Raw genomic sequence first — 23,861 nt, forward strand, 5'->3', positions numbered from 1 at the left:
AAAATGTTTAAAGATGGAAAATATTAAAACTTGAAGAAAAAAACCTGTATTTAAGACTAATTATTTTCAGGAAATACTGCATATAACACACTAATACAACTGATATTATTGTACAAATTTGGTCTCTGAGTAAAATATACAATCATTAGAGTTAAAAATAAATTATTCCCCCATGAAATTCAGAAGAAAGTAAAGGAGCAAGATTTTATTATTCTAATGACCAGCTTAGTTGTAATCTTAATTAGGTCAGAGAAAATTCAGAAAGGGAATTATCTACATTCCTGATAGTATCTTGCCATATATAAAACCTTAAAGCTATGGCATAATCTAGTAAAATGTGTCTAAGAATGGAAAATTAAACCAAGTTATAAGGTTTATTAAAATTAGCATGGTAATTTTTAAACTGTAATTTAAAAGGTAAGTAGTCATGTTCACATTTTTTTATTATTATTATGTTATATTAATCACCATACATTACATCATTAGTTTTTGATGTAGTGTTCCATGATTCATTATTTGCATATAACATCCAGTGCTCCATTCAATATGTGCCCTCTTTAATACCCATCACCAGGCTAACCCATCCCCCCACCCTCCTCCCCTCTAGAACCCTCAGTTTGTTTTAAAGAGTCCATAGTCTCTAATGGTTCGTCTCCCCCTCCGATTTCCCCCCCTTCATTCTTCCCCTCCTGCTATCTTCTTCTTCTTTTTTTTTTTTTTAACATATAATGTATTATTTGTTTCAGAGGTACAGGTCTGTGATTCAACAGTCTTAACACAATTCACAGCGTTCACCATAGCACATACCCTCCCCAATAGTCATGTTCACATTTTAAGGAGAAAAGAGAAGTCTACTAACATAATGCATATGATTTACATGTTTCTCAATTTTAAGAAGAAAAAATAGTGTTAAGGTAGACATTTAAAATTTCTTTAAAAATGGCATTTTAAATAGAAGAAAATGATGTTTAATATATATCCTTTTGGTAAATGTTTAATAAGGTTTAAATGTGATCTCAAAAGTCACTCATATAAATTGTCCATTCATCATATGGTGAGTTTTCAGCATGATATGGATTGTGCTTACTGAAATTACATTATTCATAAAGTAGATTATTTTCAAGCTCTTTCCTCTTTTTTTTTTAACAAATAAGATTAATGGGTAAAAAAATTCTATCAGTGATATTTTAGAAAATATTTAAATTTTATTTGAAAATACATTTTTTTAGTTCTATTATGCTTAAATGTTGAATATATGCAAAGAAACTTCCAAAAAAGCATCTTCTCCTAAAAAACTGAGGGTTCTAGAGGGGAGGGGGGTAGGAGGAATGGATTAGCCTGGTGATGGGTATTAAACAGGTCACGTATTGAATGGAGCACTGGGTGTTACACGTAAACAATGAATCATGGAACACTACATCAAAAACTAATGATGTATGGTGATTAACATAACATAATAAAATAAAATTTAAAAATTGAGTTTATTTCTCATTACATGCATGAAAAGTGATAAATGTATATATTCTCATATGTATATGTAAATTAGTCTGCCCACATAGCCATTATTCTTGATCTTTGTTTCTTTCAGGGTATTGTAGTTATCACTCTATTTTATTCATTTGTTCACTTGTTTATTGCCCATCTCTCCTATGGAGCATTAATTTCCATGATGTCAAGAGACTTGTTGATACTGCCCAAAGTTTCATCACCAGCACTAGCACTTGCTAGGCACATAATAGATGCTGAAAAATGTAGATTTATTGAATCAATGAGTGAATACACTAATATGAGAAAAGGGGGAAATAAATAAGTTTTAATAATAACTTAGGCAAGGGCGCCTGGGTGGCTCAGTTGGTTAAGCGACTGCCTTCGGCTCAGGTCATGATCCTGGAGTCCCGGGATCGAGTCCCACATCGGGCTCCCTGCTCAGCAGGGAGTCTGCTTCTCCCTCTGACCCTCCTCCCTCTCCTGCTCTCTGTCTCTCATTCTCTCTCTCTCAAATAAATAAATAAAATCTTAAAAAATAATAATAATAATAATAACTTAGGCAATATTTGGCCCTTGTGAAAAGAAAACCACATTGTTTAAAAAATAATTTCGATACAAGAAAATGATTTTTATTGAAAAATGTTTATATTGTAATGAAATTATTTTGTAAAAAAAATGAACTACAACATGAATCTATAGAGAAAATGGTCCAATAACTCTAATTTTCCAAAATGCTTTTACTACTGCTAACACAATTAAAGCAATCATAATCCATGATAAAATGCACTATGTGAGCGCTGTGAATTGTGTAAGACTGTTGAATCACAGACCTGTACCTCTGAAACAAATAATACATTATATGTTAAAAAAAAAAAAAAGATAGTAGGAACGGAAAAATGAAGGGGGGAAATCAGAGGGGGAGACGAACCATGAGAGACTACGGACTCTGAAAAACAAACTGAGGGTTCTAGAGGGGAAGGGGGTGGGAGGACGGGTTAGCCTGGTGATGGGTATTAAAGAGGGCACATATTGAATGGAGCACTGGATGTTATATGCAAACAATGAATCATGGAACACTACATCAAAAACTAATGATGTAATGTATGGTGATTAACATAATAAAATTTTTTAAAAAAAGAGACTCTGGGTTTTTTGTTTGTTTCACTAGTTAATGATCATTTTCTTTTAATTGCCCTATATACATCTTTGTCAAAGAAATATATACAAATTCCGGGTGTAGGGAGAATATTAAATATTATATAAATATTATATATATTTATATGAAGTGTTTCACGTTATTTTAGTCCATCAACTTGCAGGAAAGTAAATGTATGTTTTCAATTTTTAAGACTTAACCTGAATTTATCAGTTGTATCAAATATAATAGATGCTTTCCTTATTCCTCTATATTTTAACTCCTTCCACTTAATCTCCTAATGAGTTAAGTCCACAACCAAACCATAAAATAGTTCTTTCTTTATGGTAATACCAGCAATAACAGATTCAGTCACTAAACCAATGGGCAACTTGACTCATTTCCAATTAAAAAAAAAAAGGAGTTATTGGTGTTTCACCTACTTTGGCTTACAGTGTCTTACGAAGCCATAGTCCCAGGCTCATAATCACAATCATAATCCTAACCACCTTTTCTCAGTGGAATTGGATTAGGCAAGAGTCATTCCCATCTCAGACAAAGCAATAAGCCCACGCTCTCTAGTTTCAAGTATTGCATAGAGACTTTTTAGATCATATGACTCAGCAACTGGACCCTAGCAGACTGTAGTTTTAGACTCACTCAAAACTTGGTATTTCTGACTTATAGAGCTATCGATCTTGTTTTTTAGCCAGCTATATCTTTTCAATTTTCTTCATTTTCATCTCTCACTGTTATTGTTTGGAGCAGAGTTGGTGTTTTAAACATGAACTCTGTGCTATCCCAAATAGAAATGCAAGCTATTTTAAAAAACATATTGATAAGGAAAATAATAAAGGCCAATGAAGTTAACAGTGATGAATGAGGTACTTGTAGAAAGGATGCCCATATAAGTGTTGTTATCTAAGAATGAAAATTTTGGCATACTGAGATTCAAAACAGAATGTTGATCAATATTATTTCATCTAACACAACCTGGGATGGCCTGATCCACATAGCAGGGCCACAGGGCAGGGAAAATCATTCTGTTTTGATCTGAAGAGGAAAACAGCAGTTAGCTGTATAGTTCACATTACACCTGAACTACTGTATTTCTATTCAATGTTACTGCCCTTTTTAGTTCATCTTAGGTCTTCTCCCACCTGGACTATTGCAACAGTCTCCCATTTAGTCTCCCACATTATCAGTTTCTCCTCTTCCATGACCAGGAAAATTATTATTCTAATAAAAATAACCATGACAAATCTGTGCATTAAAGAACCCAATTATTTGCTGAGCTTAGAGGAAAGAATCCGATTCCTAAGCACAGCACTGACACTCCTGTCCTATACGATATGACCCCAACTTACCTCCACAGCCACAACATTCCTAACACAACGTTTCACTCTAAAACTCTAGATCTTTCTCCCTATTGGCTCCTCCACCTGAAATATTTTCTTTTTCCCTAACACATTCCTCTCAGAAGCCCCCACCTCTCCCAATGGCCTAAAAAATTCATACTTCCCTAAAAAGGAGGCCAAAGGTCTTCCTTTTCTGAATGCCCCAGCACTTGATTCACACCTCATTTGAAGCATTTATCATGTAGTATTAATTACGGGTAAACATATAATGACACTAAGATCTTCTAGTGAAAATCTGTCTCATTCATCCCAGGATACTCAATGTTTGCCTTTAACTGAGTTTTTTACTCAGTGAGTCCAAAATAATTTTTAATGATTATGATATTTAATCTTTCCTAAATTTCATAACATAACTACTCACTTAAGGGGTATTCAATAGTCCAAGCCCACTCCTAGGGAAAAGGAAAGATGTAATCTTCATGTGGCAACATTCACAGCACACACTTCAGAGCATCTTAGAAAAAATTAGGTCTGGCTTCAAAACTGTAACTGGATCCTAGGAAATATTTTTCATGATATATCAAATATTTAAGGCAATAATTAAAGAAGGGAAGCACTTTACTGGAAATACCCACTGGGGACCAGTAGAAAATGGTGTCAATGACTTTGTTAAATGTCACTTGCGGATGATGAAGTGGATGGAGCTGTTGAGAGGGTGCAGAGCCTGAAAGTAGCAGTCACAGAATAGCAGCTTCAGTTTATTTAAATATTCATTGTAGGCCAGGTGCTTTATATACTTGTACTATTTAGTTTTCATTACCGACAAACCCCAAAGGCAGATAGTGTTTCTCTCATTTTATAGACCAGGAAAATAAGGTTTATAGAAGGTAAATTGCCAAAAGTCTCACAGCCAGAAAATAGCTAAGCCAAAATTTGAACCCAGATCTATGTTATTCCAAAGCCAGTGCTCTCACTTCCTGTAGGGAATAGGTATAAAGAGACAAAAGAGACAGGAGAGATTACCAGTCAGTCAGTATAAAGCTGATTAAACATGACCTCAAACTAATTAAGTCAAGCGATGAGAATGATGACAGGAATAAGGTGACCAAACTGAATTTATCAGCATAGCATCAGGAATGAAGCCATCACCTTGAAGCAACAGTAACATAGTTTAAATTCACTCAATTGTAGATCAAACACTAAGGACAAAATACAAATGAAAGATTTGTTCAATTCATTTCAAGCTGTTACATGGACATTGTTGGAGAAAATCAGGGATTCTCAATCACAAAGCCTTTTCAGAAATCTTCCTTGCTGTCTCTGAGAGTAAAACAACATCTCCTTCATCACCATGACATCCCCGGCACCTCCACCATCACCCCCTTTCCAACAAAGTGTTCTCTTCATTCTTCTCTGGAGTCATCCACTGATGAGCCAACCATAAATAAAGTTATACATTGTATTACTGCTCTTACCAAAAGGTAAGGGTAATGGGAAGCCCTGAACCCTAAAGATTCTTGTTTATAAATTTACTGCATCATCTCGATCACTGTGCTCTGCCTTCAGGTGTTCAGTCATGTAGGTACTAATGGGAGCATTTTTTTTTTGCATCACTTTCCATAAATGTAACTCAAAAATATATAGCATTCAATAAAAAAAACAGTAACAATGAAATAAGTATGAACAAATGTAATGAAGTACACATGACATATATAAAAATTGTTTCCATAATTCCATATTATATTATTCTCTCCATGCTTCTGATGGTTGATGATATCATTCATTAATACATCAATATGTTCCTATGGAAATTAGAAAATAATAATCTTAAAGATTATTCATTTTCACAGTGAAAATGGACAGTTAAGAGCATCATGACAAATCCTCTCACTATTGCCCCTTGCAATAAGGAAAGAGATATTCAAAATCACTTAATTAGACACAATCACCCTGGAATATATGCCTAAACATAAAATATATGTGTGGACAGATACTTGACATAGGAAGATCAAATAAATCATCACATCCAGCAACAGGAGACTGGAAAGTAAGAGTTTAATAGGTGCTTAGTAAATGCCTATTTGCACTGTGTTTTTAGATGAGGCCAAATACACCACTGTATTCGGTCCTTCAAGAGTATTAAATATCTACTGAATATTTAACTACATAATATACGTAAGACATCAAGTTAGGTCACTGAGGTGCATAATATATAATAAATACATCGTTGGGTGCTTTTTTTCTCATAGGTTTCTTTTTTCCTTCTTTTAAAATTGCAGAGCATAATAAAGGTCATGGAAATGAGTCATTATATGTTTTTCAACACTAAATGTATTCAGAAAATCCCATGTCTCTTAAGCAGGCAGTTCAATTATCAAAAATTTTAACAAGGGAATAGAATGTCAACTCTAAATGAAGGCCCCCCAGTGGCCCTGCAAGGACGCCCCCTTGAGTAGGCCACTGCCACCTGGTGTCATTTTGATTCAATGAGTTTTGATAGGTGATCCATTCCTAACTTACCAGAAAAAAAAAAAACTGTGAACTGGAGTAGGAATCCTTCACAAATATTTACTCAGAGAATAAACTAATTCTATCTGGACTTTAATGCCCTAGAAGTAATTTTTCCCCCCACACCTTAGTTTGTATTTTCACACATTCAGAGAAGTCAACCAATTACCTACTAGTAAAATAAAACATTCAATCACTGAAAATTGTCCCTGACTTTTGGATGACTTGAAAAGTGATAGGTAACCAAAGATCACTTTAGTAATTGTGTTACTATGATTTATAAGAAATATATTTATTTGGTTATTCAGATGACTGAAATAAATTTCTCTTATATATTTGGTCTTCACCCACAGTTCCTGGTTCACAGTTCCTCAAAGCCTTGGAATTTCCTGACCTGTAAGAGTAATGGGAGCATCTTTTACTATAGTATTTGGTCACCTGTCCTCAGTTCCTGAAAATGCTTCTGATCCATAAAGCTGAAATAGATGTCATGTCATTCATACAAGCCCCTTTTCCACAATAACTGGGTTTATGATAATGAAGTGACTTTTGGAAAGCACCCAAGCATGGGGGCTGGTTGCCCGGGGAACCAACCATGACTAGAGGATTGGAGCCTTCAATTCCACCTCAGATTCCCAGGGAGGTAGCGAGCTAGAGGTTGAATCAATCACCAATTGTCAATGAGTGAATCAATCACCAATTTTCAATGAGTTAATCAATCATGCCTCTATAAAAACCCAAAAGGAGAGGGTTCTGAGAGCTTCTAGTCAAGAAACCGGAATGCTTCCACCATGTCAGGTCCCAAGCTCCCAGAGCACAGAAGCCCCTTTGTTCAGGACTTCACCCTATGTATCTCTTCATCTGGCTGTTCATTTGTATTCTTTAATATCCTTTGTAATAAATCAGTAATCTAGTGAATAAATAGGTTTTCCTGAGTTCCATGAGCCATTTTAGCAAATGAACTGAACCCAAGGAGGGGTCATGGGAACCACTGATTTAAAGTCAGTCCATCAGAAGTACAGGTAATAACCTGAGTTTGTGATTGGCATCTGAGGTAGAGGGCAGTCTGTGGAACTGAGCCCTTTGCCTGTGGAATCTGATGCTATCTCTAGGTAGACAGTGTCAGAATTGAGTTGAATTCTCCTGGTGTCCAAGAATTGCTTGTTGGTATGGGGAAGCCTACACACACACACACACACACACACACACACACACACATTGGAATTGGGTCCAGGAACCCGAAAGAGTAATAAATATTATATATATAGATGCCACACTTCCTCTATTTTTTAATGAATAATTTTACGTTGGTTTCACGTGTACTTTAAATTAAAATTTTATTCCATTTCTATTGGAAAGTATTTATTTGGAGTCTTTAATTAATAGCCTGTTTTATTCATAATATAGTACATCCTCATTACACCTACATAAAAATCTACTTGTTATTAGCCACATCACCCTCAACTGGATTGGGAAAAATTGACTTAATGCATTTTTTTTATTTACTAGTAATAAAAATCATGGAAATAATGAGAGTTCATGTGGCTGATTTGGCTGCAAGACCCTCCAAAAAAGAACTCCATTCCTGCTTCCTCAATTATTTTCATATGATTTAAATTTATGTTTCCATTTTATCTTCTAAGATTCATTGATATTTACTTCGTATCATCTTACCTCTAAATTATTTTTATATATCTCTCTTTTTTTTTTCTAACACGGTAGAGGTCCTTACCTTTTTTTTGTATCATGGTAAACTTTTGAATATAAGAAAACTTGACCACAAACTTGAAAGAATTATATTGAATAATTATCAAAGCACTTACTTGGTTGTCCTTAAGTGCCATGTATCTGTTTGAGAAAAACTCTTCACTCTCTTTACTTACATGGCATGAGATAAAATTTTTACATGTTGTAGATGATATTTTTTTCTGTAAAAAAAGCTTGACTTCATGCAATACCTCTTACTTCTTAATTCCAAGAAGTACACCTCGCTCTACCTTTTATTTTTTTCTTCAAAGACCTGAAAAAATAAAGCTTATTCCTTCCAGACTTGACTTTCATCCATGACCATGAGATGCTTCATATATAATTCTTAAACCTTCATCATCATTTTATATGTCTGCAAACAGCCAGAAGGCCTGGGCTCACAAAGAAGGACCACTCTGGTCTGGTTTCAGGCTTGGCACCCAAAATACACAGATGAAAGTTTACAGTTTACTTGGGAGGACACACAAATAAAACTTACATGGAAATAGGATTCGAAACAATACAATAGGACATTTTTTTATAATTTTATGTGAGGTTAAGATGTGAGATAACAGGTTGTATTGACCAGTTAAAAGAAATAGCTCCCCTTTCTGGAGAGGGTTAGTAACTAAGCAGTGAATAATTAATGCTAATTACCAGCTCCCTAACAGCTGAAGAAATGGAGTTGAGGGTGACCTCCAAGATGCTAAACTTTGAAGAATGTATTGAGGGCCCAGATACCCACCCAGCTAAATCCTACTCTACTCCATGACCATAAGCAATATTGTGGTTTCTTCCAATAATGTCCTAAAGGTCTTGAAGAGGTTGCTGAGTGAAATATGGAAGATACACATTACTTCTAAGCTATTTTTGCTAGAGTTTCTTTTATTTTTAAATTGTTTTTTATTTTATTTATTTATTTTGCTAGAAGTTTCAAAGTGCATGTCCACCTCAGGGGGAATCTGTGGTGTCAGTTTTTCAAAATAGATGCATTGCAGTTAGGTATTAAAATATTCTTAAGCTTTATTTTGTAAAAAAAAGTTTGAATTCTAATAGACATAATACTTTGTTATAAATAGATGGAAATACTAGAAAAAAGGTAAACACATTGTTATTTACTTTGCACTTGTACAAGTTTGCTTCCATATCACTATTTACCTAGACAATGAACAATGTTTGACCAGTAAATAGCCAGTAATTTCTAAATTGTGCACTGTGTTTGCAGTCCCCTAAGCTCAAACCAGAGTTCCCAAAGTCTGGTAAACGAATTTGCTCATGTTAGTAAATATTAGGAGCTTTGGTTCTCAGTATTAGCCAAAATTTACTGGCTATACAGAGGACAGGAAAGTGTTAATGCAATAAAAATACAGAGATTTTTCAATATATTATTAAAATACAAATGAAGTTTTAATATTCTTTACCACTGAAGAAATCTAAAATATAACATGGTATTTATTTTAAAATAAAATTAGTTGATATTTAAGTATATCAATAAGGAAATGGGAAAGTTGAGGCTATAATTATACTGATAAGGTTTTGTTATAAATGCAACAAAGTTGTATCCTGCACATTGACAGGAAAATTATGTTTTTCTCTTCTGATCAGAAGCCATTTTGAAACATGTCGACCTCAAACAACACTTTAATAGTATGTGTATGCAATGCTTTTATAAAATTTTTGGTAAATGGGACTAACTCACTGAAATTCAATACCTGTAAGCACATTTAGAAAGAGCCACATTACAGCATTTGTCAGCATTGAATTTTCCAAGTTTAAACAAACAAACAAACATTATCCTCATCTTCTAATTTCTCTGTTAAACTATATTAACCTTGCCTCCTAATTTTTCTGTAGTGTAGCCAGACTTCCAAGAACACATAGACCACATGCTTCTCCAGCAGAAGACCTGCTCCCAGTTCTTCCCAATTACCCACATCAAATCAGAGCCATCTTCTCTAATTAGACAATCTGGGATGTCTATTACGTCAAGGTCTCCTTTTCAATAGAAGTGCCTTAACTGAGAGTCAGCGCCTCACCAATGGCATGGACTGGCTGTCATCTCTATGAAATACTGAGCTACTGGGAGCAGGGCATTATTAGTCACACAAATGCACCTCTTAGGACACTTTCTGTCAGGAACAAACTTTCCATTTGCTTTGAATGACCTCTTGAGACTTAAAATATTCTAAAGTAGCAGTTAATTTTAATCACAACTGTCCCTGTTAGTATGGAAGGAATAGCATAATTTCAGGGCAAACTGACATTAACTTGACTTTGGGGTGAAATGAACTTGTAAATCAATATGCTATACACACTAGAGAGGAAAAATTGAATACAAATTAGAAATGTACTTAACAGATAGGACAGCGACCCATGAACAATAGCATCAATGAACAAAACCCAGCTTCATATTAATTGGGGAATAACTGTAATACTTAAAATAATTGGAGAGAATTAATCAAACATGTGCCTGCCTGCTTTTCTGTGGCAAAGGTCTAGGGAAGAGCATGGCCAACAATGATCATTCATAAGCTGAAGACAGACTTTGGTTTTCCCCATCATTTTTGTTTCAGTCAACAGTGTTTTGCTCAAGCATTACTCTTTGCAGGTGCACATGGATTGTAAAATGCAGTCAGCTGCAAAGCACCATCATCTTAAAGTACAAAGAGAAATGATGTTGAAAGGCAATGGTTCTCAGACACTGTGCTCTTAAGCCCCAATCCCTGATGACCTAATTCAGCTTTCTACAAAAGTAACAAGGGTGATTCTCATGCAGGTGATTTGTAGGTTGTTTCTGTAAAATACTACAATGTGGCATATGTGCATATCAGTAAAACATAAAAGCCAGCTGAAATTTGGTGGGTGGGGGTGGGGAATGGACAAGTGCTATTATTTGCCCTGATATTATATAGGTGACACATACATAATATTGGAAAGAAAATTTTGAAAATAATGTAATTTGGGCTTATTATAAATTGAGTTAAAAAAATTGAGTTATTTAAATTTATTTGAGACATCATAAGTGTGACATCCATTTCAGAGCTAAATGTTTCAAGCAAGGACAACAAAAATGTGTAAAATAATGTATTAATTATATTTAGAAAATGAGAGGTTCCACAAAAGACATGATGTCAATAACTTCAAAGCTCTGTATATTTTAACCATTTCTATGGATCTTCCTAAAATGGATTCTCTATTTCTTGCTCCAACAAATATACTAGACAACATTTAAACTTATATAGGTGGGGCACCAGGGTGGCTCAGTCGGTTAAGCCTCAGCCTTCGGCTCAGGTCATGCTCCTGCGGTCCTGGGATCGAGTCCCACACCAGGCTTCTCCCTCTCCCTCTGCTACTCCCCCTGCTTGTGTGCTCTCTCTCTCTCTCTCAAATAAATAAGCTTGTATAGGTGACGTACGTCATCTCTGTAAGCATCCACCACTGGCTTAAGGTAAAATACCCCGAGTGAGTATCCCAATTCTGCTACTTCCTAGCCTTGGGGGAATTGCCTGCCATATGTCCTTTGCCTTAGCATACTTATTTGTGAAATAAGTAATGTGCCACATGAAGGGTTTGAGGGATTAAATGTGCAACTGCCTCAGAATATGTCCAGCACATCATTGTTACTTTTCCCTTCTCTCCTTGGCTATTTAGTCTTTCTTTCCTAACTATTGTACATAATTCTTTTAATTTGATGCTTATCTTCTAAAGGTAAATAAAACAGGGAAACAAGCTTGTTAAGAACCATATATGAAATAGAAGACTTGGAGTGAGAGCCCAAGGCCACAATGTTAGGGTTTGGCATGGTCAGAGGCATTTCATACTTAATTCAGAGGACTGAGGGTATTAAGTTCAACCTCTATTTAAGTGGAAGTATTAGTGGACACTTTAAATTGAACTACAGAAGATTACTCAGTATAAAGATTTGGGGAATAAATAGGGATAATTCAATTTTCACAAATTATTTATACAGATATAGATATTTCAGAAAACATAATTATTAAATAATAGTAATTTATTTTCAGCCTTACATATGGATGAAGTTGTTTCTCTAAATAAGGATGTTACTTGATTAGGCTTGACAGATACTTCTGTTTTTTTCTCATCAAACTCTAATGTAACCATTTCCAGTGAAATTAAATTCACATTGTGCTTTTGAGATAAATTCTTCAGTTTAGTAACAAGCTGGGTTAATCCACCCTTTTTACGAAGTTTTAGGCTCTGATTTTTATTTTACTGTGTTATTTTTCTCCTTATGTGAAAGAAGGAGGGTAAAAAAACAAGATATAGAAATAGAGGAATTAAATATGTCCTGTATGTTCTATTAAAGATGTTTTGCTAGCAATTGTGGGTGGCTAATTGTATTCATGTATTCTTAGCTGTATCACTAATCTAAAAACAACTGGCACATACTTTCTCCTTGAGAGATATCAACACCACCACCAACAAACCTTTAGAGCATGACCATCATCAGCAATCTGTGAAATTCACACAATATTCATTTGTTCCTCTAGCTCAGTTTTAGGGCATTGATTAAAACTTTTCCCCTCACACTCAGGTACATCAGGCCAAATACATTTGTTTTTAAAGCATTCTCTGCCTGGGACAGTGTATGGTGTGGGCAGTAATGACACAATTCAGTTATTTTCCTTGTTTAAAGCAAGACCTACCATAGTGAGTACTAGCATTATGGGTAATGTATTCAGTCTTCTGGCTTTCATCCTTTGGTTAATGGGGAGTTAAGAGACCAAGTCCTCAAACTTTCAAGAGAACTCAAAAGAGTTTGCTCAACGGAGTTCAAATATCAGGCTAAGAGCAAATTGCAACTTTGATTTGAACTCTGCTTCCTACTAATGTCCCAACCCAGGTGTGGCCTGCATTTGATAAAACATTAACTTTGTTCTCTGTGTAAATAAAATGGTGGCTGCCCAGGTGCACCTGCTGTATGGTATTACAAGCAACCACAAAGTTATCAGAGCGTAATGTAGAAAAAATAAACAGAACAAGTGTGCTAAGGGGCACATTTAGATTGCCGTTGTAGATTATGTATACAGCTAAGTCTTTCTGTCAAATAAGCTTAATATAGTTACTGAATATAATGTATAACTCACACAGAAGCTAATATCCCAATGTTTCGATATCATTCCTCAATGTAGGTGGATATTTTAAAAATACTCTCAACAATTACATAACTGGAAGGTATTTAAAAGTACTAGAGAGAAAAGAAAAACAAAAGTATTGCTAAATAAAAATGGAATAGGCTATGACTTACTTTTAATGTCTTTTGTGAAATGACAGAATGATAGAGAGTACTGGGAACATTTATTACTGACAGGTGTAATTTCACCCCTACTTGAAAGGCCATGACTTTAAAGGGAGATGAAAGCCTCCAGCTGATGAATGAGGGAAGAAAAATCTGACAGGAATAACATGACTGTCTCAAGGGAATTGAGTCATGTGGTCCTGCGGTTTACCATTTGGCCATGAAGTTACAAAGATTTACAGTGTGTTCCGAAGGGGTTTGGAACCCATTTATTTGCATTGACTTCTGGAGAGCCGATAGAACAACTTAGTGAAATTACAAATAGTATGACCAGCTCATCCTGCGATTGATAATGACATAATGATTACGGGCCACCCAAAGTAATTTAACCATGACTGATAAAACCCATCTGCCAGCAAGTTTCTAGGCTAATAACAAGATTTAAGATAGCAACCTGGGTATAAAAGCCTTTATAATGATCATTTAATAAGAACCACAGGTTTACATTGAGGCTTATATCACTTTTGCAGATTTTGTGGTATCAAAAATAAGGTCCCAAAGGACTTTTTAGCTTTAAGTCCATTCTGATAAAACATTAAGATATTTTTACATTTAAAATATTTAACATTTTAAATTATATTGACTAATTAAACCAACAAACATTTTGTACCATTATTTTTAAGTTGATGGGCTTAGAAACTGAGTTAAAGAATATTAAAAATGTAAAGAAGATAGATGTTAAATATTACTTACTACAATGTAAGGAAGTATGTAATGAGAGTTGTAGGAAATACACAAGATAGAATAGGAGATAAAATCAAGAAGTGGCTATTGGTCTATAGGCATTAAAGTAGCATAACAGTTTGTTAGAATTTACTCTCTTTTGGGAGAAAATATTTGAAAACCACGTATCTGATAAGAAGTTAATATCCAAATTATATAAGGAACTGATACAACTCAACAGCAAATAAATAACCTGGTTAAAAAGTGGGCAAAAGCACTGAATAGGCATTTAAAAAAATACACAGATGGACAACAGGTATATGAAGATGGGCTCAACATCACTCATCATCAGGAAAATGCAAATCAAACCACAATGAGATATCACCTCACACCTGTTAGAATGGTACTATCAAAAAGTCAAAAGATGGTAAGTGTTGGTGTGGAGTAAAGGGAATCCTTGTACAGCTGTTGGTAAGACTGTAAATCAGTACAGCCAGTATAAAAACACAATATGGAAATTCCTCAAAAAATTAAAAATATAACTGCCATATGATCCAGCAGTCCCATCCTGGATGTGAAAGAGGTATCTGTACTCCCATGTTCACGGCAGCACTATTCACAATTGGCAAGATATGGAAACTGAAGTGTCCATCAACAGTTGAATGGATAAAGAATATGTGGTACATATAATATTCCACTGTATGTGTGTAATGTACATATACATTATTCAGCCAGAAAAATATTATTATGGGATATCACTCACCCATTAAAGAGAAGAAAATCCTGCCATCTGTGATAATATGAATGAATCTCAAGGACATTATGCTGAGTGACATTAAGACAGACACAGAAAGATAAATAAATACTGCATGATCTCACTTATTTGTGGAATCTTAAAACAATCAAACTCATAGAAGCAAAGAGAAAATGGTGGTTGCCAGGAGCTGGGGGTAGGGGGAATGGAAATTAGTCAAAGGTCACAAACTCAGTTATAAGATGAATAGGTTCTGGGAATCTAATGTACAGCCTGGTAACTGTAGTTCATAATACTGTATTGTTTACTTGAAACCTGCTGAGAGTAAATCTTGTGTTCTCACACACACATGAAAAGTAACTATGTGAAATGATGGATGGGTTCATTAGCTTGTTAATTAGCTTATTGAAGTAATCATTCACAATGTGTATTATATCAAATCATCACACTGTACACCTTAAATATACACACTTTTTATTTGCCAACTGTACCTCAATAAAGCTGGAAAAAAAGTTGCTCTCTTTTCCTTAAATGTGCATCTTTTCACCACTTCAGTACTATGTTCAGATGAGCTCAGGGCTATTCACTCCAGTGAAATCAAAGTAATGTCTTCTATGAACAGAAACCAGACTCTCATTTCCCTCCACACCTCACTGGTATTACTTATTTTTATTAGAGCATCTATTAAAGAAGTTCTTAATGTGACCAGAAAGAGGACCTATAAAGGGAAACCAGAATCTCTTCAATTAATAAATTACTTAGAACTACCTCATAAACTATAAAGATTAAATAAGCACACAAACTGTCGGAAAATCCATAGACACTAATGAGTATTATTCAGCCTTTTTAAACTCTTAAGAAATTTCCCATGGGCAAAATGGTGCCCAGATACGACTAACAGAAGGACAGAACTACTAAAATGCATTTGATTTGTTCAAAAACAGTTTAGAACTTTTGGCTTCTTTTCACTTTATTCATTTTTGACCCTCAAAAAGTTATTTTACCGGACAAAATCCATTAGTAGGTACAGGGACACAAAAACTCAGAATGTAGCATACAAACATGCAAATATACAGACAGGCTAGGTGTTATGGGAAAGTGACCAAACCATACTCCTACACATAAAATAGAAATTATAAAAAATGCTACAAATGCCAAATAAAAAAAATTGCAAAATTAATTGCATCATGAAAAAAAATCATTATAGCACTGCTTGATGTTTACCTTGATGGTTACCTGAAAACTTATGTCCACACAAAAACCTGCACACAGATGTGCTTTATTCCTAACTGCCAAAACTTGGAAGCAAACAAGCTGTCCTTCAGTAGGTAAGCAGATAAATAAATTATGGTACATCCAGACAATGGGATATACAGAACTCAAAAGGAATGAGCTATCTAGCCATGAAAAGATATGGAGGGAAATTAAACGCATATTACTAAGTGAAAGAAGCCAATGTGAAAAGGCTACATACTAAATGACTATATGACTATATTCTAACTACATGACATTCTGTAAAAGGCAAAATTATGGAGACAGTAAAAAGATCAGAGGTTGCCAGAGATTAAGGGAAATGGATGAATAGACCTAACACCAAGGACTTGGGGGCAGTGAAAATACTCTGTATAATACTATAATGATAGACATATGTCATTATATATTTGTCCAAATGCATAGACTGTACAACACCAAGAGTGAATGGATTGCAAAACTCTGGATTTGGGGTGATTTTGATTGTCAAGGATCATCAGTTATAACAAATACACCACTCCGGTTGGGTGACACAGCTGTACACGTGTGGGGGCAGGAGGTATATGGGAAATCTCAATGGCTTCCTCTTAATTTTTCTATAAAACTAAAACTGCTCCAAAACACTATTGTAGACTTCATTATTACTTTGGCCCACTTCACAAATAAACAAGAAATAAAAATAAAATTAACATTTATTACTCTGGATTGCTTAAAATTAATCTAATATTAAAGAAATATCCTTTGAAATAATCCAACATTAAGAAAAGTGAAAATCTTTATACTTTAAAAAATAAACCCTATAAACCAAACTGTGAAACATTTCTAAAAGGATATTTTCCAAAATAACTTTTTATTCTCACCACACAGTTTCCTCACCTTGGAAATATTTGCATAAACAGAATGACAATTTTCTCAAGATTCCTTAACACAGTTAAATGAGATCACAGAAAACACTACTTTGATAGCTGTGGATATCATTTTGATTTCACAGTAAAATTTTGCCAATGTGAATAATTACACACAAGGCAAGGGTCCTATTTATTTACAAAGTCACATTATTTAAAATAATGTAAACCTTTTTTTTTTTCCCTAACACAACTGTAAGTTGCTGGACATAGTAAGGAACTCAAGTAGCAAATATATGTATCCTAAAAGCAAATATATGTATTTTAAAAGCCCTTGGAAACTTTTCCAGGAAATTCATCTATACATTTCTTTATATTGAATTATAAGCCCTGATTTAAAAGTCTCACACATGGGTGCCTGGGTGGCTCAGTCGTTAAGCGTCTGCCTTCGGCTCAGGTCATGATCCCAGGGTCCTGGGATCGAGTCCCACATCGGGCTCCCTGCTCTGCGGGAAGCCTACTTCTCCCTCTCCCACTCCCCCTGCTTGTGTTCCTGCTCTCGCTCTCTCTCTCTGTCAAATTAATAAATAAAATCTTTAAAAATAAATAAATAAATAAAAGTCTCACACAGCATGTGGACTTCAAATACACGATTAAAATAAATTTAAAATGTAGGTAAATCCCAAGTCATTTGAGAATTGAATTTTATCATGAAACATTTTCACCCAACATTTTCTTTTTCTCTCTCCTTTCCATCATCCTCTCTTTCTCTCCCTCCTTACACACACATATATACACACATACAAACACAAAAATACACAAACATCATTAGCTTTATCCAGTTTTCTGTAAAAATTCTAACCCATTTCTGACTTCCAACATGATTATTCTATTTCTAACTCTCTATTATTACTCATTAAACCTCTGGCTTCATCCCATTAGTTAACATCTGCTTTTTATCAATGCAAAGGAAGGCAGGTTCCTTAAATAAACTTTCTTTTAAAAATAAGAATAAAAATGTAGGAGTTGTATGGATCTTCAAAAAATGGAAATCTAAGTTCTTTTATTATATCCGAAATGAATTTTTTCAATATGAAAGCCTTCCATTTACTCCAAGAAAATTGTGGAAAATATCAACATCTGTGCATTGCAATAAAAGCTCTACTTGTAACTGCCATTCATCAAACCAGTGAGTAATTCGGAAAACAGTAGCAATAGGCCTTGGAGTGCAGTATTTGTAGGATGAAGCCAAAATGTTTTTCTAACTTGTACAGGAAACTTCCATGAGTACTACTTTCTGCCAGTTGCTTCTTCAAGGTATGAACAGCATCAAACTCCTGTTGATTTCCAATAAATTGAGAGGAGCTCCAAGTGAGGCATCATGTTCCATATGTTAACAAATCCTCCTATTAAAGTATAATTTGAATCTCATTCTCTGGTATTACTGGAATTAGTCATCAGTCGGGCATAAGTATCTGTATGCATGAGTATGAGAATATTGATGGAGTAAAATGAACAAAACACACAACCTTATCTGAATATTTGATTTCTTGTCCTTTCATGAACTCACTTCCTAATGTTGGTGAAAAGAGACACATGGCCCAAAAAAGAAGAAACCGAGAGATAGTGAGGTAGAAGAAGCAAGAAGCTTATAAATCGACTAATCTATTTCCTATCTAGGTTTAACAACACTTGTAAATGGTATAAAATATAAGATTGTTTATTTCTTTAATGTGAGTGTCTCCATACACTGTAATTATGTAAGCATATGTATGATGTGTGTGTGTGTGTGTGTGTGTGTGTGTATATACACACACTATAGAAATATAAAGATACAGTTATAATGTAATAGGATCAAATAGAAATTTTAGCTAGAAAATGTTTTATAAATGTCTCCACTACATTACACTCTAATCTAAAATAAAAATAAGCAAAACTGCTTCATACGCTTTTATGTTGTTACATTACATGGGCTGCTAGTGCAGCGCAATTTCCAAGCTTCCCTCACTATGATGGATTCATGACTGTAATTACATTTCCATTCCCACAGCATCAGGTAATAGAAAGTAGGTATTTTACCTCTACTTGCTCAGTTCTCTTTGCACAACTTAAATTACAAGACAAGGCCTTGAAATAATCCTTATGCTGGACCCTCATAGTTTTTACCCTGCAGTCAGAGGCCTAGCTATGGACATCAATTTTGGTCTTCTGGAAAATGATCCAATGTTTCTCTGATTCTGAACTCAGAAAATACTGAGATTCTTGTAGCTTGGTGCCTTTTTCCCTTTCTCACCATTCATTTTTACGTATATCTCCTATATTTACAGTTCTAACCTTGTTCCCTTCCTTCCTCCCCTCTCTCCATCCCTCCTTCTCTTCCTTACTTTCTGTATCTTGATCTCTGTCCCTCTGGCTGTCTCCCTATCTCTTTCTCTAGGTCTATTTTTCTATCTCTGTCTGTCACACTCTTGCTAATTCTGTCCCTTCACTTTTTGCTTTTAACAAATGCTGAGCACCCAGACATCTTTGTAAAGTAGAGACAGGCATGGTCTCTATTCTTATGGTCCTCCTTGCTTAGTATCTATCTGAGGAGACAGACAGACTGAAAAAAAGTTTAAAAAAAAGTTGAGGATATGACAGAACCATATGATAAAAATATTTAACATTCTATTTGTTATATTCTTTCTGATATTTGTTATAACCTTCTACAACATTGAAGCTGTCCTCTGAAAGATACAAAAACTCACAATATTTTTTAAAGTACAGAAACAAAAAGACTCAAAAGCACAATAGAAAATCGGTAAGTAAAGGCTACCACAACCTTCACTGGGAGGATCCTGTTCTCTCACTTAAGTAAAAGTAAAGGAGACTGTCCCCCAAAATCGGCCTGCCTGACTCCCTTCCCTTTTTTTCTCCTTTCCTTCCTCCTTCTACAAACATTTACTGAATACACTACGTGCCAACGACAAGAAATTTCAAACTCTGATTATAAAAATTATTTAACAATCATTATCACAATTTACATGCACAAATAACCCTGCTAGAAATTTATTTTACAGGAGACCTCAGATAAGAAATGGATATACATGGCAAATGTTTGTTTGTTACTTTTATAACAGCAAAAGGGAAAAAAAAATGCTTAGGATATGGGTTAAACAATTATGGCATATCCATAAATGCAATATTATATTACTTTTAAAAAGGCCGAGGCAGGCTACATGAATTAATACCACAAGCTAGTTCAGGTATATTGTTATGTGGAAAGAGCAAGCTGCAGAAGAGTGCATATAGTATAATCCCATTAGGCAAAATACAGGAAAGCATTTTTAAATCTATACCTGTAATTCTATTTACAGGTGTATTTATACTTCTACATCTCTCTATAACATTATACCATCACCATAGCAATGGCTATATATCATATATAAATATATATATTATACATATATATATTTTGGAAAGATTTATAAGATACTGTTAGTTCCAGAAGAAACAGGTTAAAGAATGAAACTCACACTTTTGAAATATATACCATTAAGACTTATTTGCTTACACATTCATTTGTTTATCATTTTTGGTTTATTCATTAGCTAGAATAGTTGGGAGCTTCCTTGACTCTTCTTTCAACAAGTGGAGTGGCCCTTCTTAGGATTACAAAAGAAAGATGATCTGGCCCCCACTGCCCTAAGGGGAGTTCTGTGGACTGGCAGAATCTGTCCTTCCCTGAAAACCATGGTAAACAGGGATGCTGCCTATAAAACACACAAAACAATGTAGCCTGACTAACTTTTGTTTCAGTACTCAGTATGCTGAAAAATTTGAAAAGTACCATTAAAAAAGATAACTAACAACACATGAATCTGGGTAAAGGGTATACAGGTGTTCTCAGTATTATTCTTATGTCTTTTTTTAGTTTGAAATTATTTCTAAATAAAAAGATCCAAGAAAGAAAAAAAAAAGGAAGTTATGATACACTATCAAGTAGGTAACAAACTATTTTGTTATAAAAACAAATGTTTTCTTTTCATTTGCAGGTTATATTTAGAGCCAGAATAAAATACCACAAGTAAAAAGCTCATTCTTGAAAACACATTCCTGACATTTGTTTCTATTTCTTTTACTTAAAAGGTGATGTAGTAATGTCAGTAGAAGTATTTCATAATGTTATTTCCTGTTGGCTATACAATCTAGTTTTTCAGTTTTCCAGTCTGTATTCAGAGTAAGATATATCAGTGTAACTTCATGTTTAAGGAAAAACGATTATTATGAAAACACTTTAGGAAAACCATGTTGGTATTTTCCTTCTCCTCCCTTTAGGCCACCTTTTACCTTTGGTAAGTGAAGTCACAGACATGCTTATTAAGCATTTGGTGGAAAAGTAAATGTTCAATAGGAAATATATTTGCAGAGAAGTATCTCTTCAATGAAAATCATCTAACTCCCACTTTCTAAAATATGAATAAATTATTTTAACATGACCTCAAGTAGAATTATGGACAAACATGTCTCTTTTAATTGAGGTATGAATTTTACATGACTCAGACATGAAAAATGTAGCTTTTAAAAATCTTCTCTATAACTGAATTTACCTTGTGAGCCCCCCATTTTCACTGGTGGCAAAATATGTGATCTTACCAATGTAAAATAAACGCAGTTATTTTTTTTCTAGTTTAAACATTTCTCTGAGGGAAGTATTTGGTTGGCTCAGAATTCTCCTCATCCTCATTCTCCTCATCCTCCTAAGGTGAAAATTTTCATTCTGATATCACTGCTGAGACTTCGGGGGACAGGTATACAAGCCAAAGTCATTGACATCTACCTATCTGGCCTTTCTATGTGATACACAATTCATAATTTTGTACAATTCATAGTCTGCTTTTTTGAGTGCTGTCCTTGCATTCACCTTGAAACATGGGTGTTCCTCTTTGCTTTCCAGTTGCCAATCCCACCCAGCTCATTGTTTCCTCCAAATGATGAATTAAAGAGTCCTTTAAGTCTTCAGGGTCTGCCCTCATACCACCTCATCAAGCCCCCCATCTACTCTTTGCTACTACCAGGTACCATGCTGGACAAGAAGCATTTCCACGAGGCTTACAACCCAGGTTATACTTTGGGAAGCTAGGTAAAGATCGTTTTACCCTAAAATTTCCTAAAACATGTACTGAGTTTCAATCATCCTGACTTGCTACTGCCATATGTCAAGCTGTGCCCAGAGGGTGGAGCACTGGACTGTTTCCCAGGGACCCAGCTGTGTTGGCTAGTCAAATTCACTTGCAATTCTTCTCCTACTGTCAGCTGGCCGAACTTTTGTTGTATTATCGGGCAGAAGAAAGTGCATCAGCCCGCATTTACCTCCACTTTATCATTTTCTACATATGCCCTGAGTCCCTCAAGCTATTAGCCTTTGACACTCAAATGATATTTCCTCCCTGCAAAAATCCAGCTTTTTTTGAAATATAAGCCCTTCTAAGATCATGTGTCTGACACTATTATTTTTTCTTTAGATTGAGTCCTCGCTTCTCTAGGACAAACCCTTGAATTAAGTCTGCTGAGGATGAGGACAATGGTTTCAACAAGTGAAATCCTTGGTTTAAATCTCTAAATTTTTTTTAAAAGATTTTATTTATTTATTTGACAGAGAGAGACACAGCTAGAGAGGGAACATAAGCAGGGGGAGTGGGAGAGGGAGAAGCAGGCTCCCCACTGAGCAAGGAGCCCGATGCGGGGCTCGATCCCAGGATCCTGGGATCATGACCCGAACAGAAGGCAGACGCCTAACAACTGAGCCACCCAGGTGCCCCCTAAATTTTTGTAATTTTACACACATGCTCCTTTTGCAGTGATCATTTTATTTTTGTGACCACACCAAGTAACACAGCAATAAATTTTGAAAAAAAAAAAAACACACACAGGGCACCTGGGTGGCTCAGTTGGTTAAGCGACTGCCTTCGGCTCAGGTCATGATCCTGGAGTCCCGGGATCGAGTCCCGCATAGGGCTCCCTGCTCGGCAGGGAGCCTGCTTCTCCCTCTGACCCTCCTCCCTCTCATGCTCTCTGTCTCTCATTCTCTCTCTCTCAAATAAATAAATAAAATCTTAAAAAAACACACACACACACACAAAGAAATAAAGAAAAACAAATTAAGTCCCCATAATTCCACCACCTGGAGATAATCAGACTTTTATGAATAGCCTTCCTAGGTAATGTAACAAGATAGATGGGGCTTTTTATTCTTTAATTATATATTGACAGCATTTTTAAGCCATTGTGTATTTTCCTGAAACTTCATTAATAGTTATATAATATTTCATCATATGGCTGATTCATTATTTAAGCAATTCTCAACTGTTGAAATTTAGGGCACTATCATTTTTTTCTAAATTAAAAAACAATGTACTGAGACTTCCAGTGAAGATGGTGGAGGAGGAGGTCCCTAAGCTCACCTCATCTTATGGATATAACTAGATAAAAACCACATCAGTGTAAATAACCCAGAAAATGACCCAAAGAACAGACTCACCACAGCTAAATGTAGAGAAGAAGCCACATAGAAGAGGGTCTAGAGGGCAGAGACAGGTCCAGAGCTAAACAAACCATGGAACTGTCCATGGGAGGGAGGAATGCCTCAGGTTCAGAAAAGAAAGAGGAGCAGACCCCATACCAGGCACCCCAGTCACGGGAACCTGTACTGGAAAGACAAATCCCCACATCTGGCTTTCAAAACCAGAGGGGCCAACCACAACCAGTGTGACTTAACACCTGGAACTTTAAAAACAGCAGGCTCAGCTCTGGG

At 35.2% G+C, this 23,861-nt stretch overlaps 1 protein-coding gene across 2 annotated transcripts in view; it reads right to left on the minus strand.

Moving 5' to 3' along the window:
• Window positions 1-23,861, minus strand: part of CFAP299 (cilia and flagella associated protein 299) — a 565,740-nt gene that overhangs the window by 301,525 nt on the left and 240,354 nt on the right. Inside the window, exon 4 of one of the 2 annotated variants that reach the window (XM_044912690.1) lies at window positions 18,368-18,415. The exons of the other annotated variant lie outside the window; for it this stretch is intronic. Coding sequence (XP_044768625.1) covers window positions 18,368-18,415 — 48 coding nt within the window. The remainder of the gene's footprint in view (window positions 1-18,367; window positions 18,416-23,861) is intronic. 2 annotated transcript variants of the gene reach the window in all.

This window comes from Neomonachus schauinslandi, chromosome 2, assembly GCF_002201575.2.
Source record: "Neomonachus schauinslandi chromosome 2, ASM220157v2, whole genome shotgun sequence".
Lineage (NCBI taxonomy): Eukaryota > Metazoa > Chordata > Mammalia > Carnivora > Phocidae > Neomonachus > Neomonachus schauinslandi.